Genomic DNA, 27,233 nt, shown 5'->3' with positions numbered 1-27,233 from the left:
GGGGCCTGGGATCGAGTCCCGCATTGGGCTCTCTGCTCAGCAGGGAGCCTGCTTCTCCTCATCTCTCTCTCTGTCTGTCTCTCTGCCTATTTGTGATCTCTCTCTCTGTCAAATAAATAAATTAAATCTTTAAAAAAAAAAAATTTACATAATATCACTGCAGAACTTTTAAACCAGTTTGAATGAGCAAGAAGAATTAAAAACTTATTGGATACAGTTGAAGTTGTACTTAGAGGGTATGGCTCTAAATCTGTGGTTCTTAACTGTAGCAGCACAGTAGAAAGCTTTTGATGCCCACGCCACATCCCGGACTAGTCACATCAGAATCTCTGCAGATGGGACTCAAGCATTTGAAACCTCTGCAGGTGACTGTGATATGCAGCTAAGGTCAAGAATCACTGCTTTATAAAAGCAAAATTGGAAAAGAAAAAAAAAAACCACATTTCTCAATAAGTCAGAAAAAAGAACTACCAAATAAGTCTAAAGAAAATAGAGGGAAGCCACAGACATAGAGTGAAATTAATCATATAGGGGGAGAAGTACAGTAGAGAGAATTAAAAGAACCACAAAGTTGGATCTTTGAAAAGAATAAGAGTAATATTGATAAACCCTGGCAAGACTGACCAAGGAAAAAAGAGAGAAGGTATAAATAATACCAGAAATGTAAAAGAAGGCATTACTCCAAATCCTGCAGATAACTTTTTCCTCCATAAGAGTGTTTTATGAGCAATTTTCTGCAAATAAGTTTGAAAATGGGACAGATGGAATGGACAATTAGAAAAACAAAGAATATATACTACTTACTGATGCAGAATAAGAACATGAACATTGAATAGGGCTATATCTGTTTAAAAACAATACATAACTTAAAATTTTCCCACAAAGATTACTCTAGGCCCAGGTGGCCTCATTGGTAACTTACAACCTTTTAAGAAAGAAATAACATCCTTAGTAACAACATCTTCTAGAGAACAGAAAAAAATACATCCCAGTATGTTTTAATGAGGTTAGTACAACCTGACAAGAGTATTATGAGGGAGGAATTTACAAGTTAGTCTCCCTCATGAATGAAGAAGCAAAAATCCACCAGTAATTTAAAAAGCCAACAATATCATGACTCAGTTGGGTTCATTCCAGGAATTGCAAAGTTGATTTAGCATCAGAAAATTGATCTGTGTAATTAACATGAATTGCATAATAAGAGAAGAGAATAATATGATCATCTTAAGCAGTGAAGAAAAGTATTTGATAAAATTTGATCTCTCGGGGCGCCTGGGTGGCTCAGTGGGTTAAAGCCTCTGCCTTCGGCTCAGGTCATGATCGCAGGGTCCTGGGATCGAGCCCTGCATTGGGCTCTCTGCTCGGCAGGGAGCATGCTTCCCCTTCTCTCTCTGCCTGCCTATCTGCCTACTTGTGATCTCTGTCTGTGAAATAAATAAATAAAGTCTTAAAAAAAAAAATTTGATCTCTCATTCATTAAAAAACTCCTAGGAAACTCAGAATAGAAAGAAACTTCTGATAAAAGAAAAATCTGATAAAGGACCAATATATAAAGCCAACAGCAAACCACTTTCTTTTTTTTTTTTTTTTTTTTTTTTTAAAGATTTTATTTATTTATTCGACAGAGAGAGAGATCACAAGCAGGCAGAGAGAGAGAGAGAGGAGGAAGCAGGCTCCCCGCTGAGCAGAGAGCCCGATGTGGGACTCGATCCCAGGACCCTGAGATCATGACCTGAGCCGAAGGCAGCGGCTTAACCCACTGAGCCACCCAGGCGCCCGCAAACCACTTTCTTAATGGTGAAATTGAGTTTAAGAACAAGCAAAGACTGGCTGGCTCAGTCACTTGAGCCTGTGACTCTTGATATCAAGGTCATGACTGGAAGCCCCAGGGGGCATGGAGCCTACTTAAAAAAAAAAAAAGAAAAAAAAAAGATTCTATCAGTCACTTCATTCAACATTGTGACAAAAGTTCTAGCCAATATAATAAGATAAGAAAAATTACATAAGAATTAGAAAAGAAAAAAAATCATCACCTTAAAATATGATTGTATTTATAGGAATTCAAAAGAATGCAGAAAAAAAATTAGAATTGGTAGGTGAATTCAGCAAAGTTGCTAGATACAAGGGCAATATTAAAAAATTAGTTCTATGTCATTCAGAGACATACATCTTTTGCAGCTCTTACTGGTAAAGGCAGATGATGGCATGAAAACCATATAATTAATTGTATTTCCCATAGTGAGCCATTAGGTGCCCGCCCCTTTTGACCATGAAAGAAATCCCTTCCTGAGTGATGCTGGGGAACAGATGGCCTCTCTTCAAGAGATTCAGCCACGTCCTGATGGGCCCATTTCTGCCTGCTGTGAACTGTAGCCTTTAGTTTCTGGATGATGATGACACCTCCACCAGGAAGTAACTGTTGCATCCCTCCAGTCTTGCAGAGAGAGAAAATCTGATAAAAGCATTCAGTGTTGGGGCGGGGGGGGGGGGGGGGGGTGGATCGATTACATTTCTATACTTCACTAACAAAAATGAAATTTACATGTTGCCGTTACTTTAGTAAGTAAAATTATTCAAAATTACAGCATAACAGATCAAGAAAGAATTACCAAGAAAAAATGGAGAGGGTGGGAAGACAGTCTACTGACCCCCTCCCCCGACAGTAAACACTTTGTCAAGCTACAAGTGATCATTGTGGCACTGGGCACAAAATCAGATTAATCAGTGGAATATGTACATAAACAAGGAAACAGATAAAGTTTAAAGGTCTCAGATTTGTTTGAAGTGACGAAAAACTAAATAGAATTAAACAGTAGACAGTTATAAACAAGAAGCTAGAAGATCAGTATAGACTTAATAGCCACTAGTCACATGTAACTCGTGAGCACTTGAAATGTAACTAGTGTGACCGAGAAACTGAATTTTTCATTTTATCTAATTTTAACTAATTTAAAATATTTAAATATATTTAATTTAAATATAATTTAAAAACTACTTGATTCAGTTACCAGAGAACTTGTGTGTTTAGAACAACCTGGATATGTGAATCTGCTTTTTCAAATGTGAATTTTATGAAATTTATGAAATTTAAATACAGATCAGTTATTTTCTGATAAAAACTTAGAATTGGTAGGTGAATTCAGTGTTCACATTGAGATGTGCTTATTAGTATAAAACACACACTGGATTTTGAAGACTTAGTAGAATATTAGAACATAAGATACCTCAATTTCTATATTGGTCACATCTTCAAATGATGTTTTAGCAATCTTGGGTTAAATAAAACTAATTTTATTAAAATTAATTTCACCTGAGTGTGTTTTTTTTTTATTTTGGCTACTAGAACTTCTAAAATTACATGCGTGGCTAACATTAAATTTCTGTTGAACAACAATGACGTAGATAAAGGGAAAATTTTGTAAGGGTGACATAAACAGATATGATAAAATAATGCTAAATTAATCCCAAGTATTTGAAAACAAAATAGTAAGTCCTCATTCAGACTTTTTAAGGTAGAAAATCAGCATAAAGCTAATTCTCTTACTATAAATTTAAAAAGTTGTTTATGTTCATAGTAAAACTTCAGACAACGTAAAAACTAAAACTCAAACTTCCCCTAATCCTACTCTTTAAATATTACCACTGTTAATATTTTAATGTTTGTGTTTCCAGAGTTTTTTCTGTGTGTATATACACTGTGCATGCAAGTTGTGGTTTTTCTGATTCTTTGGTTTATAAAATGGGTTTCCTCCTTACATGTTGTTCTAGAACTTGTTTTTTCACTCAGTGTTCTGCGGTTAACTTTTCCCATGTGCGGTTTCACTCCATTTTTAAACAGCTTTTTCCATAGTAGGAGTACCATATTTTATTTAACCATTCCTCTTTTGACTGACTCTTAGATTGTTCTGTTTTTGTTACATATGCTTTTACATTTAAATGCAGAAACACTGCCGTGGCCTCTCAGAACAGTTGCATCAATTTATACTCCTACAGCAGGAATATAATTTCTTTTATTGTTTCTGCCTGTTGCTCTTATTGGTTCTTAGCAACAGTAGATATTGTTATTATTTTTCATTTCGTCAGTCTGGGAGGTATCACTGGTATCTTAAATTTGGATTTCTTTAATTATGACTGATACTTACTAATGTCTTTCAGTTCCTGTTTTGAATGATTGGTCCCTATCCTGTGTTTATATTTCTCTTGGGATATTTGCCTTTTTTTGCTGAAACTTAGGACTTTGTTTCATTTTGCAACTATTAACAGGTGTGTGTGTTCCCTTGTTTGTCTTAGGCCCCATTTATGGTATTGAACCCTGCATCCTGCTCCCTACGCAGCAGAGAGCCTGCTTCTCCCTCTACCTCTGCCTGCCGCTCTTGCCTACTTGTGCTCTTTATCTCTATATTCCTGTCAAATAAAGAAATAAAATCTTTAAAAAAAAAAAAAATTGAGAGGGGCGCCTGTGTGGCTCAGGGGATTAAAGCCTCTGCCTTTGGCTGAGGCATGATCTCAGGGTTCTGGAATCAAGCCCCTCATTGGGCTCTCTGCTCAGCGGGGAGCCTGTTCCTCCCCCTCCTCACCTGCCGCTCTGACTGCTTGTGCTCTTTCTCTCTCACTGTCAAATAAACAAGTAAAATCTTAAAAAAAAAAAAAAAAAAAAAAAAAAAATTAGGAGCTCTATACCAGGAACTCTGGAAAAAGAGCAAACATACATTTTTTTAATTATACCACACTCATCCTTCAGGTCCTGGCCCAGTGTTCCTTCCTCCAAGACCACATCCCAGAACCCCAAACCCCAAACTAAATGGTCTTCCCTTGTTCTCTCCCAGAGAACCGTATTAGTTTTCATCATGGTACTTCCCACAGTTTTTTCCTTGCGTCATATCTGTGCTCACAGTTAGACTCAAAGCTTAAGAGAACAGGTGCACTGTCTCTTTTAGGCACACACTCACACACACACACACACACACACACACACACTCACACACACCTCTCCAGCCCCTAGCACACAGTCACGTGCAAATACATGTATGTAAACTAGAGCTTCAGGAGAAGTGCTGAGTCTCAAGGAACCAGAGGCACCAGCCTCTCTGAGGGAAAGAAGTTGGTGGAGCCCGTTGATGGCGTGCTCTTAAGGGCGCGTAGAGGCCACATGCTAATTCCGTAGCTCGTGAGCAGGTCTTACGTATATTCTTGGAACATACGTACAGATTGAGGTGACCCTGCTGCCAGGTACCAGCCTAGTAAGGAGTCGTCCCTTCTGGTGGAAGACTGTGAAACCATCAGAATTGGCTGGGACCATGGAATCTTGTGTAGCAAACAAAGACAAATGGCGCTCTTGTCATTTCTTCTTTTGAAGGTGGAACCTTTGGACAAGAATCCAGTGCTCCCCACCCCCGGAGTTTGTTTAAGAACTCAGAATGATGATGATCTTTTAACTGAGAAAAGAGTCCTTTTTATGAACACGAGGAATGAAATATTTTCCCCAAGCAAGTTAACCAGGTCCCAGAGGATCTAAGTGACAATAAGGGGAGAAGAAAAATATCCAGAGAATCCTAAGCAGCACTCTGAAGAACAGCTCAGATAACACAGAAAAGAGAATGGGGGGTGGGAGGGGGCAGGGCACTCAGGGATTCAAGTGAGAAAATCATTGTGAGGGGAGTTAGTAAGAATACTTCAAGACTCGGGCACAGTGAAGTAAACTCTAGATTCTGACAAATCCATTAAGCCCTCTTTATATCTTAATGAGATGCTACTCGAGACTCCAGTAGTAGCCTTGTGAATGAAGAGGGAAATAATAAGACCCCATGCTTGCTTGCCGTGAGAATCAGTTGAAGTCATGTATGTGAAAGGGCTTTGTGTCTGGGAGCATGGTGCCAGGGTGGTTAGGACAACTGGTAGTAGTAAGAGGGACCAACACTCTGTGGACATCTTTGTGGCTAGGGTCACAGATGCCTTAGAGGCCAATGTCTGAGTGAGGATAAAAAAGGAAAAATAGGTGATGTCACATCACTTGGCCCAAAAGAGGGCATGTAATGAGAATTTCAGTTAGAGGCCAGATAACAATGTTCTTGTAAAACTTAATTACCTGAACTTCTGCTAGACCCTTGCCACACTGACAACAGACATTCTGTCAAGTCCATTTCACATTCCAGAAGATAGACGTGAGTGTGGGTTCCTCCCTCTCTGGATCTAATGCTGACCAGAATGGTGAAATGCAAGTCACAGCAGCTCAGTAAGAAGCAGTGTGTCTCTGTGTTCAAGCTGGGTTAGAGGTCAAGGCCAGGCCAAGAAAATGCATACGTAGTTTTAGAAAAGCCAGATTTGTGAGAGCAGGAAATAACCATTAGTTAATAGTCTTGCACTCTGGAGAGAATGTTCAGGATGCTCTCAAAAATATCATTCTAGGGGCGCCTGGGTGGGTCAGTGGGTTAAAGCCTTGCCTTCAGCTCAGGTCATGATCCCAAGGTCTTGGGATCGAGCCCCGCATCAGGCTCTCTGCTCAGTGGGGAGCCTGCTTCCTCTTCTTTCTCTCTCTGCCTCTCTGCCTACCTGTGATCTCTGTCTGCCAAATAAGTAAATAAAATCTTAAAAAAAAAAATCATTCTAACTGCACAATGAGTTAACCTGGTAAGAAACAGAGCTCCCAAACACGGAGCTCTCACACAAATTATGAGTTTGCAAAAGACATAGACTAAAGGTAGAAAGAGAAACTTAGAATCAAAGCATGGATTTTTTTGAGAATAGTCTCAGGGAAGTATAAGCCTTTGAAAGCAAGAACAGGTTTAAGACAAAAAGGTGAAATGTTTCTTGTTTTCTCCTTGAGCTGACAGGAAGTGAGAGGCCCTTAGCCTGGAGCTAGTGTCCTAGTTTTGAAAGAGAAATGCATGTCTTTGATGATCTCTGAATGACATTGGCAAAATGTTAATAATTGCCAAGGCTAAGTGATGGACATAGGAATTCATTAGATCATTTCCTCTACTTGAGTGTATATGTTTGAAAATTTTTCACGGTTTAATGTTTCTTTAAATTTCATTTACATGGGAAAATCTAGAAAACAGTTGACAAGAGGGACTGCAGTAGGGTGAACACTGAGTTACAGCACTACCTATACCCAAACTGTGGTAGGAAGGAAAGAAGGGAGGTAAATCAGTGAGTGTTCAACTGAAACAACTAGAATGTTCTTTGTTGTTGTATTACCCTAGGAGAAATCTCATACACATAACAGCTTTGAAGAACAATCACTGTGTGTTAGTATGCTGTTTGTGTCACTTCTTAGAAAAGCTGGAGGACACCTGGGTGACTCAGTGGGTTAAGCCTCTGCCTTCGGCTCAGTTCATGATCTTAGGGTCCTGGGATCGAGCCCCGCATCAGGCTGTCTGGTCAGCAGGGAGCCTGCTCCCCCCCCCCCCGCCACCGCCTGCCTCTCTGCATACTTGTGATCTCTCTCTCTATCAAATAAATAAAATCTTTAAAAAAAAAAAAAAAAAGCTGGAATCAGTAGAAGAAACTGGGTTGCTGTTGTTTTTAACAAGTCTGTGTTAAAGATGGAAGCCCCTAGGCCAGGAGGTGGTGGAGGGGAAGAGGACACAGACCTGAGCTGTACTGTCTTACACCTCTGGGTTGAGGGTAGTCTAGGAGAGGCTTCTGAGTGGCACTAAGGTGCTCGCCTCCGAGGACAGTCCTGTGTTCAACTATATTGGTGGCATCTTGACCAACTTGGAAGCGATTCTCATTCGCTCCTTGCCCCTCCATGTGGATTTGCTGCCTCCTTGTGTTCTTTCAGAATAAAAATAACAAAAAAGTAGGAAACCAAGAAAGACAGATTACTCTTCTCAGACTCCTTTACTGCTTCTTCCTGTTCTCCCCAACTTCTCCTGGGTGAGGTGTGCCCCCCAGAACATTCTTCTATATTTGTAATTCACTCCCTGGGTGACCGCATCCAGATTTATTACTTCAAATACACCACTGCCCCTCGAACATCACAGGTTTTTTCCTGCAGGTCCGCTTATACATGGATTTTCTTCAATAAATACAGTACAGTAAATGTACTTTCTTTTCCTTATGATTTCCCCTTTTCTTAAGATCTATTTATTTATTTGCACGAGAGCACAAGCAGGAGGGGCAGAGAGAGAGAATTTCAAGCCGACTTAGCGCTGAGATCGTGACCTGAGCTGAAACCAAAAGTCAGATGCTTGACCAAGTGGGCCACCCACGCACTGCTTTATGATTTTTTTTTACTAACGTTTGCTTTTCTCTACCTTTGCTTTATTGTAAGAATACAGCCTATAATACATATAACATATAAAATATGACTTAATCAGCTGTTTATATTGTCAGTAAGGCTTCCTGTCAACAGTGGACTACTAGTAGTTAAGTTTTGGGGGAGTCAGAAGTTATATGTGATTTTCTACTGTGTGGAGGTTCAGCACCCCTAACTCTCCCATTGTCCAAGTGTTAACTGTGTATGCTTATGACTCCCAAACGCCACCTCTAAGCCCAACCTGGCACCCAGCCTCCATGCTCATGTGTCTGTCCATGGACACACCCTTTGGTGTCCATGTCCTCTCCCTTTGGCGCTTAGGAGGAGATCTCAGAATTTGGTGTGTCTCACACTGTCTGCTGTCCTGCACCCGCTCCACCCAGAGCCTTCCTTGTCTAGGTTGATGGCAAGTTCCTCGGGCCAGAACTTCTCTGTTCCATCCCCTCCCTCCAGCACATCAGGAAATTCTGTGGTCTCAGCCTTCACATTGTGTCCAGATTCCAAAGTGCTTGAGCCACATCATGTCTCCTAGACTACTGGTCTCCCTGTTCCTGCCATTGCTACCCTAAAAGTCTCCTCAGCATCGGTTAAATTATGTTACTTCTCTGCTTCAATACTAAGTTAGCTCCTCATCTCAGTCAGTAAAATCCAGTACCCTTAGCGTGCCTGCAGGCTTCCCAAGGTCTACTGCTGCTTACCCCTCTGCCTTTCCCTGTGACCCATCTCCCCCCCAACTCCAGCCATGCCAGCCTCCTGAGGTTCCTCCTTGCCTGTGGCTGTGCACAGCCGCGCCCATTCCCCAGGTGTGTGTCTGTAGACCACCCCTGGGCCACCTCCCACACCCCCTCCAAGTGTTGCTCAGATGTCACCTTCTAGAGAAATAAGACTCACCCACTCTGACCGTTCTGCTTTAGAGTGAGAGTGGCACTCCCGGACCCCCTTTTCCTTACCATCTTTTTATTTCCGTGGCATTTACTACCTTCTGACTTGCTCTATAAGTTGCTTGTTTATTTTGTTTATTTTTTATCTCCACCTGATAGAATGTCAACTCCATGAAAATAGCGATCTTTTGGGACGCCTGGGTGGCTCAGTGGGTTAAGCCGCTGCCTTTGGCTCAGGTCATGATCTCAGGGTCCTGGGATCGAGCCCCACATCGGGCTCTCTGCTCAGCAGGGAGCCTGCTTCCCTCTCTCTGTCTCTCTGCCTGCCTCTCCATCTACTTGTGATTTCTCTCTGTAAAATAAATAAATAAAATCTTTAAAAAAAAAGAAAAAAGAAAAAGAAAATAGCGATCTTTTGTCCAGTTCATTGGTGGATTGTATGGGCCTAGAACAGGACCTGCCTCAATAAAGTATTGATTAAAAGGACAATTGAGACCATCAGGGAGGCACAAGGACCAGGAGAGTCAGGACAGTTGAGAGGCCCAGTAAGACAGGAACCAGGAGGCTCTCCCTCGAGTGATGACCCTGGCAAGCCCCTTCTCTTTCACGTCAGGGAATTCACTGGAGATATCTTTCCCTCATTGATGTCAGGGCAGCGGGGAGCTGTGGGAGCCTTAAGAGGGTGGGAGTTCAGTCATCCTCACACTTCAGCGTGCCCCCTGCAGCCGGCTTGAGGGCCTGCCTCCAGCCAGCAGCTGGGTGCACTGGGGCTGCAGTTGGAAGCAGACTTATGCTGCAAATGCCTAGTGTCTGTGGTAACAGAAGTCCGTCATTCTGTCTGCTGTCGAGGTTGCTTTTCAAACCATCCACACCTGGTTTACAGACAAGAGAACATTAAAGCATTTAGTTATAAAACCAGTGGCGAGTTATTCTCTCCTAATACTTTTAAGAAAGTTATTTGGCTTGAGGTTGATCATTTTATTTTATAAAAATTATATGAATTTTTTTATAAAACTATGATTGAATATATATTATTATATATACATTTATTTCTTCTTGTGTTTTCCTCTCCCGTATGAAAAACTGGTTGTTACGTTTATAACGAACTTTTCTCATTTTTTTAGTTTTATCAGTAAAGGTTTGCTAAGTCAATTAAATAGCATGCGTGTCATTCATTATTATTATCCTAGGCTTTATTTTTCTTCTTTGGGATAAGCCTTGAGGGGCCATTCTGATAAAAGGCCCAGTGGGTGGTTGGAGCTCTTAGCCAGTGCCTTTGGGGACAGTATTATGTAGTCCGGAAGCTCAGCTCTTCACAGCCTTCTCCCACTTGCTTCTGTGAGCTGGGACTTGGTTGTGATGAGTTATGATAAAAGTGCTCGGAGTTGGGCCTTGGGGTGACCCTTCCTGCCTGGCCGAGGCGTGGGTGGGTGATAGTGCTGATTCTGGGGGCTGGGATAATAACTCAGTACTTTCCTTTCTCACAGTTGTTTCCTCTCTTTGCTCCTGGTGGCTGCTGTGGTTTGGAAGATCAAACAAAGTTGCTGGGCCTCCAGGCGGAGAGAGGTAAGCCTCAGGGGATGAAGGTTCATGAATGCCTGTGAGAGCTGCTTCCTTTCTGTTTCTCTAAAGCAGGTCAGTTTAGTGATTTAGTGATAATTGATAGACATCTCACAGGGGGACTCGGGCTGCCCTGTCTGCAGAATGTGGTCTGTAGATTTTGATTAGTGTATATAAAGTAAAATTAGTTCTGCACCACATGCCTTTAACTTTCTAAAAGGAATCTTTAGTATTTTTAGTCTTTAGTATTGACTTACAGCTGCTGATTCTACTCATTCTACCAGCAGTCTGTCCTTAACTCAGGCAGGAGATCTGGGTACTCAGTAGTAGGGCTTTTCATGAGAAGGAGGGTAAAATCAACCAGCTAAGCATCTCAGAAATGTCTCATCACTCAAAGATAAATCAGTGTCTAGTTAAGTTTTTGCTTGAATTTCATTTTTTTAATGAGTCTTGATATATATCCAGAACTCTGTTCCAAAAGTAATAACGAAATGCAGTAAGATGAAACCAGAGAGGGACACAAACCATAAGAAACTCTTAATCTCAGGAAACAAACTGAGGGTTGCTGGAGAGGGGAGGGGTGGAAGGATGGGGTGACTGGTTGATGGACATTGAGGACGGCACATGTTGTGGTGAGCACTGTGTGTTGTATAAGACTGATGAATCACAGACCTGTACCCCTGAAACTAATAATACATTATATGTTAATTAAAAAAAATACTAAGTCTCTCAAGTATTTACAATTGTGACCAGTCAAATAAATGAACTTGGTTAAAAGTGACAGTATAAACTCTTCATTTACCACACCTTTCACCGATGTTATTACTCTGCCTTCTAGCAGTCCTGTCTCCTGTTGCATTGTTGATAATGGAGGGGCACTGAGGTCTAGGCTGACCACACTCCTCTGTCTTCTGTATTCTATTCATGCCCTTTTCTATATAAAAATCGATCTACAGACAAGATTTAGAAGAGAACGGAAATATCCCAAGTCAAAACTCAGAGGCCCACAGCACTGTTACCAGAACAGTCTGTTACCACACTGTCTGTAATGAGGGCCTCCTCCTGGGGGCCGTGACCCCTTTTCTGACCCACATAAAGGTGATGTTAGCATAGAGGTAATGTTGCATCCTTTTTATTATCATTCTTAAAATTCAGTGGGTAACATATTCAGAGGAATTTTTTTTAGTAGCCTCATTACTAATACATTTTATTTTATTTTTTTTTTTTAAAGATTTTATTTATTTATTTGACAGAGAGAGATCACAAGTAGGTAGAAAGGCAGGCAGAGAGAGAGAGGAGGAGGAAACAGGCTCCCTGCCGAGCAGAGAGCCCGATGTGGGACTCGATCCCAGGACCCTGAGATCATGACCTGAGCCGAAGGCAGCGGCTTAACCCACTGAGCCACCCAGGCGCCCTCATTACTAATACATTTTAATACCCAATGAATTGTACCATTTTTTAAAATTCTTAAAAAAAAAAAAAGAAATACATGTTATCCAAACAGAGTAAGAAAGAAGTGGGAATCCTCAATAAACCAGTAGCCAGAGAAGGAATTAAAAAGGTGTCAAAATATTACTCTCTCCATGAAGGGCATTACCCTAGGAGTTTCCATTTGAGATGAGCTTATGGAAATAATAATAATGGTCTATTTCTCCTTGAGTGTTTAGGAGAATTATTTCCAAAATACCTAAACTGTTGCAGATAAAGGGAAAAGATGGAAAGCTTAAAGAGTCCTCATTCATTGTATGCATAGAAACTTAGAAACCGAAACAAAGGCCAGTCACACAGTGACTGTATGTGGAACAGTCTAATTTACCAGTGTAATAAAAGGATCACTTGCTCCCAGAAACCCTGTCAGAATACCTTATATCAGTGGGTCAAAATAGTACCTAAATGTTTAGTAGTGGCCAAGTAATCACATAGTCATTTATTGAAATTCAACACTGGTTCCTGCTTTAAAAACTAAACTCTTAGTAAACTCAAAAATAATACCCCCTTTAACACCATAAAGAATATCCCGATCACTCAAGATATAAAAATACTAGAGGTTGTACCAACAAAATCTAGACAAGTTTGTCATAAGAAGAGCTAGCATTTGAGCATTTCTAAATTCCAGGCACTGTTCTAAGTGGTTTTATATAGATTAACTGATTAACTCTTCATAACAAGCCTGTGAAATACTTACTGACCCTGTTTCACAGATGAGGAAACTGAGGCTCGGGGAGGCAGAAAAATAAATTACTCTGTGCCTCATTGCACAGTTACTATGAGACCAAACTGGGCTTTAAACTTGGGACTTCAGTCCTCACAGGCCACGTGCCTAGTCCTATAGGCCCCATTGTCACTTAATTCTGTTCTGGACATTCTAAGCTGTGCACTCTGAGAAAGAGAAATAAATTTTATTACTATTAGGGGGCAAAGTTACTATTTTCAGATAAGATGATAGAAACACAGTAGAGTAGCGATTTGCCTGCATAAAAAGTAATAAAGTGTATCAAGAATAAATCAGTGAAGACAAACAGCCCACTAGAAAATGTTTGCAACATACTTGAAAGAAAATATGGAGAGGATGAACACCTTGTAGAAAAAGGTTTTTAAAAAGTATGCTTGTGACTCTAAATAAAATTTTAACAAGATATTTCACCATTCTGTAGGAATGATGAATGTCTGATGAAGAAGAGGTTTTCTTTTCTTCAGCTACACCAGAGAACATGCTTTATCAAGGAGGAAGGAAGAATTAGAAGATTCCTACCTTGCAGGGTTAGGATAGGCTTTATTTAGGTTCCGTAAGAACAATAGTTTCTTCAGCATATTATTTTTTTTTAAAAGATTTTGTTTATTTATTTGACAGAGATCACAAGTAGCAGAGAGGCAGGCAGAGAGAAGAAGGGAAGCAGGCTCCCTGCCGAGCAGAGAGCCCAATGCGGGGCTCGATCCCAGGACCCCAGGATCACGACTTGAGCCAAAGGCAGAAGCCTTAACCCACTGAACCACCCAGACTCCCCCAGCATATTGTTTTTTATTTATTTTTTTATTTTTATTTTTTTATTTTTTTCTTTGACAGACAGAGATCACAAGTAGGCAGAGAGGCAGGCAGAGAGAGAGGAAGGGAAGCAGGCTCTCTGCTGAGTGGAGAGCCCGATGCGGGGCTTGATCCCAGGACCCCGGGATCATGAACTGAGCCGAAGGCAGAGACTTAACCCACTGAGCCACCCAGGTGCCCCAGCATATTGTTTTTTAAATCATTTAAATTTCTTTAGAAGTCCCAGATTAAACTTCTTTAAGAATTCCCCCACCCCTAGAAAAGTATGCTTATGACAACAGTGTTTATCAACAAACTAACTAAGCTTTTCCCCTTGCCATTTAAAATTTCTCTGTAACTGTGAACCCGGCTGTTGAGAATATATTTCGGCATTTCCCCAGCTTCAGTCATGGCTTATCCCTCTTGGATTTGTAGAAGAAATGACTTACTGGGATTTATTACAGAAGTCATAACAGTTGACACTCCTGAAGTGCTCACTAGACGCCTACACACATTACCTCCTGCACTCTTCCCAAAGGAGCTTGCAAACCGGAGGAGCGTGGGCGCTCTGTCCTGCTGTGACTCCAGCTCCAGGAATAGTGCAGAACCCAAAGTAGGGCTGCCACTTGTATTTGTTGAGTAAGTGGACCAACAGCTTGACGAGATGTAGAATGTTAGTGTTTTAAGAAAATGTTTAAGATAAAAATATCCTTCTAAAACAGAGCCCTGATCTATCCAGACTAAGATTCTGTCTCCTACCATAGTTCCAAGTGGGCGATTTGAAGGCAGGCCTGGTTGTCTTCCATGGCATGACCGATCTCCAGGCTTCAGTGATGTGCCCAGAGTGCTAATATCCTCAATGATACATGATTGATATATATTGATCCCACCATGTGCAAGGCGCTGAGCTGGGTTTTGGAGTGTTAACTCTGCCAGACTTCACATGTTTTTGTTTTCAACTTATACCCACCCTGGGAACAGAGAGCTCTTTCCATTCCTATCTGTGGTCTAAGTACAAGTTTCAGTAGGAAGGAAGAAAGCCTGGCTTTAGTAATAAAAACACGAGGAGACAGGGCTACGTCATTTATTTAATGTACTTAACAAGCAGGCACCACAGCACTCTGTCCATCAGTACTTATCCTGTATCTCTAACCAGTAAGGACCTTTTTTTCTTTAATATACGATAATAGTACTGTCATCACATTAACAAAATTTAGCAAATCCCAATGATACCTGGTCTGTGTCCAGTTTTCTCCAGCTGTCTAAAAAATATCGTTTTGGACTTGATTTGTTTGAAGTGGGAAGGATGAGGTACTTTTAATATGTTGCATCCCTTATTAAATTCCCCTCAGCACTCGGTCTGCTAACACTTGCCACAATATTACTTCGTAGCAACTTCTAAGAGAGATGCAGCAGATGGCCAGTCGCCCCTTTGCCTCCGTAAATGTTGCCTTGGAAACAGATGAAGAGCCTCCTGATCTTATTGGGGGGAGTATAAAGGTGAGAACATGATTCAAAAGTCCCGAAAACTTGCAGAGAACAAGAGCCTTATTCTATTGCCTCGTAATGGTATGTTCCTCTCTTTCTCTCTCTTTAGCCATCAGACAGCACGCTGATGTTGTCAGATACTCTTTTGCTTTCATTTTTCAGTCTTTCATTCATGTTGTTAAGCATTCTTGTGGTCAAAGAATTTGAAAATATAAATGGTTTGTCTCAAATTCTTATTAAGTATTCTGTGACATAATAATTTCAAATTTATATTGGAAAAGAGCTAAATTGCAACATTGCTTTTTATAAGGAATTTAGGGAATTTTCTTAAAGGGGAAAAAATTATGAGTCACTATGCATTCCATGGAATATAAATATTTCTGACTCCTCCAAAAGGAAATGAGGAAGAAAGTGAGAAAAGTTTCTCTTTTAGCAAAATGATGAAATATTTCAGATAATCTGGGGAAACAACTATAGATCCTGAATTTTAAAATACTTATTAAAACATTACTGAGCTCAGAGGAAGTAGGTGAAATTCCCAGGGAATACTCTCTTGTCCCTCCCCGCAAAAAAGAACAAATCGTGAACCCAAGCCAGAACGATGTGTGGCCTGAAGTGGTTCCTACTTGGTAACACACCATGCTGACGTAGGTGCAGATCCTCTCTGTGGGAAAGCATCCCCAATCCAGCCATGTAGGATCCCCACAGATCAAGATCAAGCCATCAGAGCTCACCAAGGACAAGAGAGACAACTCACTGGGAATAAGAGTTAGCAGACGCCATGGACAGTGGTTTAGACAGAACTTCCCGTGTCAGAGTGGCATCTCAAGCACACAATATAGCTCTGTCTGAAATGTTTAAAGATGGGAAGATGGAGTTGTAAAGATGAGGAGACCATGAATCAAAAAGGACCGGATCTTAAAAAGAACCAAATGGAACTATTAGAAATGGAACATACGAAGACGCCTGGCTGGCTCAGTTGGTAGAGCATGTGATCTTGATCTCGGGGTTGTGAATTCCAGCCCCATATGGGGTGTAAAGATCACTTAAATAAATAAATAAACTTTTTAAAAAAATGGACTATATAGGGGTTGAGATTTTTTAAATAACTCAGTTTACACGTTAAACAGCATGTCAGACTCAAGTGAAGACAGAATTTTTGAACTGGAAGATGAATCTGAAGAAATTACACAGAATGCAGAACAGTGAGACAAGAAGATGGAAACTGTGACAAATGATAAGAATATGGAGGATAAAAGGAGAAGACCTAATGTGGCTTTTATACTTATACTGTGGGATTGCCACAGTGTGAAGAAATCGGAATGCTCGAGCACTGTTAGTGGGAATGTGAAATGAGGTAGCTACTGTGGAAAACAGTATTGGTCTCCCTTAAAAAAAAAAAAAATAGAATTGCCATGTAATCTGGCAGTTCCTCTTCTGGATATACCTGCTGGAATGAACCCATGTTCATAGCAGCATTATTCACAATAGCTAAAAGATGGGCGCAACCCTAATGTCCATCAGTAGGTGAATGAGTATGCAAAATGTGGCCTATACACGCAAAGGAATATTAGTCAGTCTTAAAAGGGGAGGAAATGCTGATGTGTGCTACATGGGTGAACCTTGAGGACATTATGCTAAGTGAAATAAGCCAGTCACAAAACAAATACTGTATGATTCCACTTTTCTGAGTTATCTAGAGTATTTGAATCCCTAGTGACAAAGTATAATGGAGGTTGTGGGCGGGGGGGGGGGAAGAGGGGCATAGGGAGTCAGTAGGGGTGTAGGGTTTCAGTTCTGTGAGAGGAGAAGAGTTCTGGAGATGGATTGTGGTAATGGTTACATAACAACATGATACTTAATACCTCTGAAGTGTAAACGTAAAAAGGGTTAGGATGGAAGAAAAGTGGGGGGGAGTGCCTGCATGGCTCAGTTGGTTAAGAGTCTGTCTTCAGCTCAGGTCATGATCCCTGGATCCTGGGGTCGAGCCCCATATCAGGCTCCCAGCTCAGCAAGGAGTCTGCTTCTCCCTCTCCCTGCCATTCCCCCTGCTTGTGCTCCCTCTCACCCTCCCCGCCCCCACCCCACCAAATAAATAAATAAATAAAAATAAGAGGGTTAGGATGGGGGGGGGTGCCTGGGTGGCTCAGTCAGTTAAGCGTCTGTCTTCGAGGATCCTGGGATTGAGCCCTGTGTTGGGCTCCCTGCTTAGCTGGGGGTCTGGTTCTCCCTCACCTCCCCACATGTGTGCTCTTTGCTATCTCTGTCTCTGTCTCTTTCTCTCTCAAATAAAAGAAGTCTTAAAAAATAAAAGAGGTTAAGATGGTATATGTTATCTGATTTATTATATTAAAAAAATAACTGGGGGGTGGGTAAGATCACCAAAAGGAAATGACAGAGCAAAGCTGACTTTTCATTAGTAACACCAGAAGCCAAGCGAGTGTGGAAGAATGTCTCCAAATGACATCAGGAGGAGAACTGCCAGTCTAGGATAGCATGCCCCTGAAACCACCTTCCAAGAATGAGGACAGAAGGAAGATTTCTTCCGATGAGAAGGAAATCAGAGTTGAGCACCACAGACCTGTACAAAAGAAATGTCTGCAGGATGTGCTGGGAGAAAGTTAAACTACCCAGAAGGATGGACTGAGGAATAAGAAGGAAGAGTGAGAAAATGAAATGGTAAGCATATACACATCTAAGCAAATATGATAAAATAACAATTTGTGGGATTAAAAAAAAATAGACAAATTGCAAGTACTGAGAGGCACCATACATCATATGTCAACCGCCTATGACCCAGTTGGTTACTCCATCAAATGCTGTACTGACTCTCTTTCCAGGACACATACACTCTCACCTTCTGGCTGCTCTGGCTCAGTGTTCTCTATTCAACGCTCTCCATTTCCCCACACCTCTTAAGAGCGGTGCAGGTCCGCCTCGGTCTTTGGGCCTCCTCTCACGCCTTCTACACTCACTCCTTTGATATCCATCTTAGTCTTTTTGAGCTGCATACAAAGCAGCAGAGACTGGGTGTCCTAGAAATGACAGAAATTTCTCAGAATCTTCAAGGCTAGGAAGTCCAAGATCAAGGTGCCGGCAGATTCAGGGTCTGGTGAGAGCCCCCTTCCTGGTTCGTAGATGGTGCCTTCTCACTCTGACTTTACGTGGTGGAAGGGGCTAGGGAGCTCTCTGGGGTCCCTCTAATGAGGACTCCAATCACCTCTCAGAGGCCCTACCTCCAAATATTGTTTTAGGCATTAAGATTTAACATATGGATTTTAGAAGGACACATTCAGACCACAGCAGTGATCTTTTCCATCATGGGTTCATCTTAACACCATGATCTCAGAGCTCTCCTGGGAGCCACCAACTCCTGTATCCAGTTGGTTGCTTACTCGGCGTCCCCACTTGTCTTGGCAGCAGTCTCAGAGCTGACCTATCCAAAGCTGAGCTGTGGATATTATCCCCCCAATACCTCTCCTGGGCATATCGCCCCCAACTCCGTACATCATCTGAGCCGCTCCAGGCCAAACTCCTGGAATTGTGCTTGGTCCGTGCTTGCTCTCATTCTCATCGGACAATCAGTCCATCAGCACATGTCTTTGGTTCTGTCTTCCACCCCTGCACACCCCTGCACCGCTGTCACCGCACTAATCTAAACCACTGTCCTCTCACCTCCCCCATCCTTCCCTGTGCTGCAGCCACAGCGGTTCCAGAAGTCATTTTCTCAACCAAATGGAAAGAAATGAATGACACATTTGGGGGTATGGAGACAGAGTTCTAAAGATGGCCACCACGATTCCCCACTCATGGTTTTTCAGTCCATCACTATTCTAAGTGCTGCTCTGAAGGGATTGGGCAGAAGTCATACAAATCCCAAGGTAGCTGAGACCTTAAGACACTGAGGGGCTTTTCTCTGTGTGGTGGCAGAAGAGGAAACATGCAGAGGACTTGGCACACCAGCACTGATTTGAAGCTGGAAGGACTGTGGGAGGAAGCCTCTGGAAGAGAGTGGCCCCTTGCAGCAAGGAAGTGGGAACCTCAGACCTATAGTTGCAAGGAATTGGATTCTGCTGGCCACCTGAGGGCACCTGAAAGAGCTTTGAACAGATCCTTCCCTAGAGCCTGCAGAAAAGAGCCAGCCCAGATGCTAACTTGACTTCTGCCTGTGAAGATAAGAGCTAAGATCCTGGAGACCTTTGAGAGATAAGAGCTGGGAATTTCCCAGAACTGATGGAAGGGATGAACAGATCTATATCTGTAAGCAGGAACTCTACGGAGCTCTTCTGGACTTCTGACCTGCCCAGCCGAGCTAGACAATAAATAAGTGCTGCTGCAATGTCCACAATAGCCAAACTATAGAAGGAACCTGGATGCCGATCAACAGATGAATGGATAAAGAGGATGTGGTATATATACACAATGGAATACTCTGCAACCATCAAAAGAAATGAAATCTTGCCATTTGTGACGACACAGATGGAACTAGAGGGTATCATGCTTAGCGAAATAAGTCAATCAGAAAAAGACAACTCTCATATGATCTCCCTGATATGAGGAAGTGGACTTGGGGGGCAGGAAAAGAATCAATGAAACAAGATGGGATCGGGAGGAAGAGAAACCATAAGAGACACTTAATCTCATAAAACAAACTGAGGGTTGCCAGGGGGAGGGTCGTGGGGTCATGGACATTGGGAAGGGTGTGTGCTGTGGTGAGCGCTGTGAAGTGTGTAAACCTGGCAATTCACAGACCTGTACCCCTGGGGCTAATAATACATTATATGTTCATAAAAAGATTTTAAAAGCTATAAAAAAAATAAGTGCTGCTGTAAGCAACCAAGATTACACAGCAATAGAAACTAATAGAGGGCATCTTTAAAAATCACAAGGGGGATGGGGTAGCTGGGTGATGGACATGTAGTGAGCACTGGGTGTTATATAAGACTGGTAAAAGACGGATGAATCACTGACCTCTACCTCAGAGGCCAATAATACATTATATGTTAATTAATTGAATTTAAATTTTTATTAAAAATGAAAAAAAAAATTCAGAAATGAAGGCTGCATCATTAACATGTGAGAAACCCCGGTTTAGGTAGTTCTTTGTTATCTCCCACCAGACTGTTCCCAAACCCATTGCCCTGGAGCCGTGTTTTGGCAACAGAGCTGCTGTCCTCTCTGTGTTTGTGAGGCTCCCTCGAGGCCTTGGCGGAATCCCTCCTCCTGGGCAGTCAGGTGAGTGGATGAGGGCCGGTGACGAACAGGACGGGAACATGGGTGTTCCGGAGGCCTGTGCCTACCTCCCGTCATTGTGAGGATCCGGGGGAGATGATCCCATTGTCCCTGGTGTTCCCTGCACTGTCTGCCCTGAGGTCATGGTTCCTTCCCAGGGATGAGCCCGGAGCACCCCGCTCCCTCGGCCTCCCAATGGTGGTGACGCTCCCGGCCACACCTTCCCTTGCTGCGCTTTTGCTGGCTCTGGCTTTTCTCCCGTGCTCAGCCCTGACTGGAGGCCTTCTGCCCTCCAGCCATATGCTCATCCACAGTCGTCTTACCTACTCTAGTGGCCCCAGCTAGCTCCTCCAAGCTGGCCACCCTCAACTTGGTATTTCCAGCGCTGCTCCATTTCTTTCATCTTTCACTCTGTTTTAGACAGAAGGCACAAACAGCAGTTTTAACAACCTATACGACGTCTTAGAAATGTACTCACAATCCACCAGTGTTCATTGTTCTCTTTCCTTGCCAGCCCTGGCCAGCTTTGTTGAAATAATTGTATAGATCTCATTTTTATTCTTCTTTTTTCATGTAACTATCATAAATATTTTAATACTTTACTGCCCCACGTTTTTACCAGTTTCTTTTATGCAATTCCGTCAAGTACACAGATCATGATTTCAATAGACATCCTCTTATCAAAGGCTAAGGAGATATGGAATACAGTTTTGGAAATATCCTGATTCATTGTGGAATACTCTGAGGGATGCCTCAGACAAGATGCACCATACGTTTTAGACAGCTTTCAGTTGAACTGATTTTGAGGGTCAGGGTTGCCTTAGCCAGAGAAAGTCTCGTGTCTGTGATAAAGTATGTCCTGGAATCCTTGCCCAGCCCAGAGCTCCGCAGCAAGTGCAGCCCTCAGATCCAGAGCCTCCTCCGGCTGAGCTCTTGAAATGGTTTCTGGGTCCTCAGGAGTGAGACCTTTAGGCTCAGCCAGGCCAGGCTTTATTGTCTTCATTTCATAGGGGAACTGCTTGATTTGCTCTCACCTGGGAATATGAGTTCAGCTCCTAAATCAGCCTTACCCATGTCAAGGTCAGAATGACGCATTGACCTGAACTCCGGAGCATTGTCTCCTGTCACTTCCAGCTCAGCAAACTTGGCCCCTGCTCCCTGAGAGCAAGGCCCTGGCTAGAGTAGGGAAGTGACAGGCTTGCCATACTGTGGCCTTTCCTGCCCAGCCCATCTCCCTCAATTCCTGATGAAGGCCTGTTCACTGCTTGAGATTCTTCCCAAGTAAGACCCCCCCCCCCCCATTTTAGATGGTTTCTTCTCTACACCCTATTTTAGATGGTCCTTCCTCTGGACTCCCAGAGCACCTGGCTCTGCCTTTGCTCAAAACAGTGTCTCCGAACAGTGGATTCCCCACTGCACACCAGGCACTTTACATAAAATCTATCCCCACTGCCCCCAATTCCTCCATTTTATAGGTGAAGTAACAGGCAGCCCTAACATGGCCTCTGAGAACCTCAGCAGGGCTCTGAGCCTCCCCTGGCTGGTTCCCATGCATTGAGAATCCAGCTCTCCACACCTGTGCCTTCCCCACCGAACATCAGGTGAATCAGTTCCTAGTACAAAATGAAGAATGGAACCACTAGTCCCTAAAGCAAAGGTGGTGGAGGCGGTGAGGTGACGAGCCAGGTACCATTCTCACATGTTCTTGTGGGTTCACTCACTGACTCCTCACACATGCCCTGTACGTTATTGTCCCCATTTTACAAATGAGGCATGGGATGGTTAAAGATCCTTAGGTATTCCAGATTCTGGCCCCAGAGTCTGTCCTAACCTGTGCCATAGGATAGATAACAAAAATAACTAGTGCTGGCTGGGTGATGTGGAATGAATCGAATTTGCTGCTTTCTCTTGGCACCCTTCTGGAGGCCTGCAGGAAAAATGTAGCACTTAGAGCGTGACTGTATTCTTGTCTTAGTGCTCCAACTGCCCGGCAGAGCTCTTTGCTTCGTTGATCTGCCCAACAGCAAGCTACATCTGTTGTGTAAAAAGTCGGGGGATGGGGGGGAGGAAGTATATGCATTTGTGTTTGCATCAGTAAACCCTGAAAGAATATATAAAAACTATTGAAAGCAAGGCGGGGGTGGAGGGAAGCACAGTGTGGAACGAAGGAAGGTTTTTTTCCCTCTGTACTTATTTATTTGCTCATTGCACCCCAGGAATGTAAAAAAACAAAAAACTGTCTTCTGAAATTATGTTTAAAAACAAAGCAAACTGCTCCTCACCGTGTGTTCCCCGTGGCTCCCCCCAGGTCTCGCGGTGGCCAGCGCCCTGGTGGACATTTCTCAGCAGATGCCAATAGTGTACAAAGAGAAGTCAGGAGCCGTGAGAAACCGGAAGCAGCAGCCCCCCGCGCAGCCCGGGACCTGCATCTGAGGCTGGGCTGGGGACTCTCCGTGAGCGAGCCTGGGGGGGCGGCGTGCCGGCGCCGTCTGCAGGGAGGGGGCAGGCGGGGAGACGCTGCGTGGAGCGGGCCGAAGACTGGAAACCCTCGACACATCCGACTCCTCTGCATGTTCACAAGCTTTCTTTGCCGGTTTCTCCCATCTGTGCTCCAGCATCTAACCTTTTACTTTTGCATAGGAAATAATGGATTGAATAGCAGGTCCAGGGGGGATCCAGTTGTTGCTGGAGGAGGCCGGGGCAGAGCCAGTGAGAGAGCTGGGAGCGACACTCAGGTTCACTTGCGGAAAACTGTTCTTGGGGCCGTCTCAACTTGCAAAAAAACACAAAAGATGTAGTGTTTACAAGTAGACATTCACCAACAGTCATTCTTGAACCATGGTCTTTTAAAAACTAGTCAGATGAATGAATTTGTTCTCATCTGAAGCCTGCTATCTTTTTTAAAAGATGTGCTTCTTATTCTCGCACGACGTAGGCAGATCTCTCTCTTGCAGGGAGTAGCTTTTTTCTAGTTGAGAATTCACAATGGTCCATCTCTTTTGAATCATATCAAACAAAGATAGAAGGGGGCTATTTTAAATGTCAAGGTCAGCAGTGTTACCTAGAATGTAAACTGATGTAATAGGTAGTTTTCTATAGCAACTTGATTAATTTAGTCTTAATCCATTTGAAATCCTCTCCCTTTGTCTCTCTCTCTCCCTCTCTCTTGTCTCTCTCTCTTTCTCACTCACACACACACACTTACACACACACACTAAGTGCCTAGACTTGAAATAGATCTAGCAATTGGAGAGTTAGTAAGCCTAAGTTTTTCCATAATTGCATTCCTGCATTCTTACAAAATTTAAATAGCTACCATTGGCAATCTGCTCTTTTTCTAAAATCTAATTTGCAGCCAGGAAAGAATTTTCTCACCCCAGGGAACGTTTAACCTAGCAGCAGGGACTGAGAGGAAAGCAGAAATGACCAAACTGTGAAAGCTCCTGCTGATGTTGCTGTCAAAAGACACGAGCACTAAATAAGGTGTGGTCCTCTTGTGCCCCCTGCCCCCCGCCCTCCACTCTAGGCCTGACATTGGCTCCAGTCCTTCTGGCCGCTCCTGCCAGGACACCACTGAGGAAGGGACTCGTCCATGTCACGTGTCTCTCTTGGGCAGAAAAGAGCATGCCAGCGCTTGGGATTCCTGCGTCAGAGCAGCAGTGTGCCCTGTAGCCTGCCCTGAGTTGCTGGGTCATCCTCAGGCTGCGGGTGGAACTGCATGGCCAGAGCCTGGACAAGGACCTGGAACGGTTTGGTTTGCCCGCTCTCCTCCAGGAGAGGCTCAGCTTGGCACCCGCATCCACCTTCCCAGCCCTGGGTGCTGGCTGTGGGCAGGGCAGTGACCACCGAGAAGGATGAAAAGCACATGGAGAAAATGGATGAGGCGGAATAACCATGCCATGTGGAAAGTGACCACACTGAAGTTGGGCAGGGCGGTCTTGCTCTTCTCCGCAGCCCGCTGCCTGCGGGTTGTGGGGTCCCTGTGTATGGTGCTCTGGATTCTGGCATTATGCGGCAGCCTCCCCAGGTCTCCCTTTCACTTCAAAACTTGGGTTCTCTGGCATTATCCCATAGGGATGGATCTCTAGATGACCACACTCGTTTGTGAGTTTGGAGAAATTAATACCTCGAAAGAGCAAAGACTGCAGCATTTCACCTTTAAATGCAGTGCCTAGAGTAGGAGTGCTGTCTCTTTCCCAGCACCAACCCCTCACCCATGAAGAGTTTCCTGGAAAGATGTTTCCATGGAAGTTGAACCCTAAAACACTATCTGATGCACAAAACACCTCTACTTGGAGACTCTCCTCTCAAAAAGCTGCTTTTACACATCATTGGCAAAGAGCAGACAATTCTAGATAAGACCCCTTCTCTTCCAAGCTTCCCACACCCCTGCTCCACATCACGGCACCCACAGAGAGCCTGTCGCCGACTGGCGCCTTCCCCCTGTAATTGCCATGAGGCCTCTTGGCAGAGAGAGGGAGGCCGCTGGAGAAGGAACGCCCACAAGGAAAAATCCTTGTTTGTTCAAAGGACCAGTATTTCTTTGGCCAAAGAAGTCTCTTCCCCATGGGTTCCCAGGCCTTGAAATAACATGCACCGTGTCCCATAGCCACCTGGTTTGTTGTTGTTTTTTTCCTAAAAGATAGTTTATTTTTAAAAAGGAAGGAAAAAGGAGCAAGTGATGTTTACTTATGCTCCAACAGTGGAGAAACAGCTGAATCCACCTGCTTATCCTCTGCAGCCAATGGCAAACAGCTTCCTCGGGGCTCAGGCCAGAGGAAGGGAGTGGCAGGAGAAGGAGGCCCTCGGCTTAGGAGCCAGTTACCCAGAGGGAATCATCTGGAACTTCAGAGAGACGGCTGCGTGTCACAGGAGAGCCTGTATATAAGTTAAAATAGTCATGAAAACATTGATGTTGCACTTGTACATAATTATACAGTAGTGTCCAGAATGTTCAGACTTTCAGAGTGTACATAAAACAGAAAACTATGTTAATGTTATTTTTATTAAATGTAACGGTGTCTGAGTTTTACCTGATATGTTTTTGTGCCACATACCGATATCCAGGTCTGAAGAAGTCCTCTCGTTGGGCCCTGATACATTGATAACAAAACCGGGGGGCGGGGGGGGAGGCATCCCCATCATGCTAGTGTGTCCAGATGCATCTGGTACGAATCGGTTGATTCTAAAACAGAAATCGTCCGTCAGTACACAAAGGAGAAATCAGGCCTGGAGCCCATTCAAACAGCGTTATGTGAGGAGCATCAAAGGCGGTGGGCCTGTTGCTGTCAACCACTGCTGGCTCTGCAAGGGAGTCATGAATCTGTTAGCCTCTTGGTGCTGTGTCTGGCCAGGGATGACCAGTCTTGTCCTGAGAAGCGTTTCTCTTAGTCTCTCAGTTCAACGACCCTATCAGATTTTCTAGAAAGGGATTTTCCAGGCTGCCTTTTGTTCCGTTAGGTCCACAATTTGAACGACCGTTTCCTAGGAGGGTGATTCCCAGTGCTGAAAACCGGGGGTGGGAGGAGGGTGGCTAGTTCGCTGATGGATAGCTCCGTTTCCTCCCGGAGAAGCGCGCACAGCCTGGCCGCCTGGCCATCTCCCACTCGTCCTCTTAGAGTTTGCGGAGAAGTCTGCGTTCCCTGTGAGATCACCTCTAAGAGATGGGAGGAGATGTAGCGAGAAGGCAAACCATAGGTACTCCCTGAGCCAACCTGGAGGGAGAACCGCCCTGGGCAGGAAACAGCAGAACATCGGGCCTGAAGCTCCCGATGGGATACTCACTGGGAGGTCTGGGGCGAGCTTACAAGAAGAAAAAAGACATGGGACCTTTTCAGTGCACCTCACTCCTTCGGTTCAACGGAGTGTATCTGAGGAGCGGTTGGGGGTTCACTTCCTTGGGTGCTGGTATCATTTTTCGAGAACACCCTGGATCCTTTAGTTTCTTTCAACCATCCACACCCTCAATGAATACTCACTAAGCACTTACTAACAACCTAAGCTAACGCAAAGGGCAGTGACCAAGATGGAAAGCTCTTTGGAATGACAGCAAAACCCAACTCGGCGCCTCTCATCCCAGGAGAACTTTTCTCTTGGTGGTTTCTGTGAGAATTGGCCGCCCTGAGGACAGACCCAGGAAGGCAGAAGTTCTGTCCTTGGGCCAAGCGCCAGTTCTCAGTCTGAAATGTGAGCCCAATTTACCAAACTTGGCTCCAATCATAAAAATCACCGTGACGGCAGGCCTGCCGAGAGACATTTTCCCGGAATCATCCAAACTCCTAAACACCCTTACCTGCAGGGAGATGGTCTGGAGTGGAGAGAACTGGCGCCTTCTCTTTCAAAGGCAATAATGGAATTGACTTTCAGTAACTGAAATTTGTGCACAAAACATTCTAAACACTAGTGAAGCCTGTTTCGTTGAATTAATTCTGGCTCTGGAAATGTTTTTGTTTTATAGGTATTTACGGTTTTTGTTTTTGTTTTTACTTTTGGTTTGGATTCAAGCTTAGTTTGTTAATATGTATAATTTAGCATCTCTTGCACTCATGTAAATATGGAGTAAGTATTGTAAACTATTTCATTGCTGGGGACTGTGGGTGTTATACATACATTTAGGACTGCAATTTTTTGGTATTTTTTGTATTGTAAAATAACAGCTAATTTAAGCAGGAACAAGAGAATTAAGGGAGGTCTGTGCATTTTAAACACAAATGTGAAGAACTTGTATATAAACAAAAGTAAATACTATAATACAAACTTCCTTCTGAAATAAAAGTAGATCTGGTAAAAA

General features: G+C 43.5%; 1 protein-coding gene across 3 annotated transcripts in view; it reads left to right on the top strand.

Annotated features, from left to right (window-relative positions):
* Positions 1-27,233, top strand: part of LOC132021769 (attractin) — a 149,082-nt gene extending 121,849 nt beyond the window's left edge. Inside the window, exons 26-29 of one of the 3 annotated variants that reach the window (XM_059406627.1) lie at positions 10,629-10,707; positions 15,116-15,223; positions 20,332-20,446; positions 22,752-27,233. In XM_059406627.1, coding sequence (XP_059262610.1) covers positions 10,629-10,707; positions 15,116-15,223; positions 20,332-20,446; positions 22,752-22,876 — 427 coding nt within the window. In that variant the 3' untranslated portion in view covers positions 22,877-27,233. Of the gene's footprint in view, positions 1-5,356; positions 5,585-10,628; positions 10,708-15,115; positions 15,224-20,331; positions 20,451-22,751 lie in introns of those variants that run through there. The other 2 variants (XM_059406631.1, XM_059406629.1) reach the window with 2 other exon arrangements.

Source organism: Mustela nigripes, chromosome 7 (assembly GCF_022355385.1).
Source record: "Mustela nigripes isolate SB6536 chromosome 7, MUSNIG.SB6536, whole genome shotgun sequence".
Classification (NCBI taxonomy): Eukaryota; Metazoa; Chordata; class Mammalia; order Carnivora; family Mustelidae; genus Mustela; species Mustela nigripes.
The sequence above is the reverse complement of the archived record's forward strand: the minus strand, read 5'-3'. Positions and strand labels throughout refer to the sequence as shown.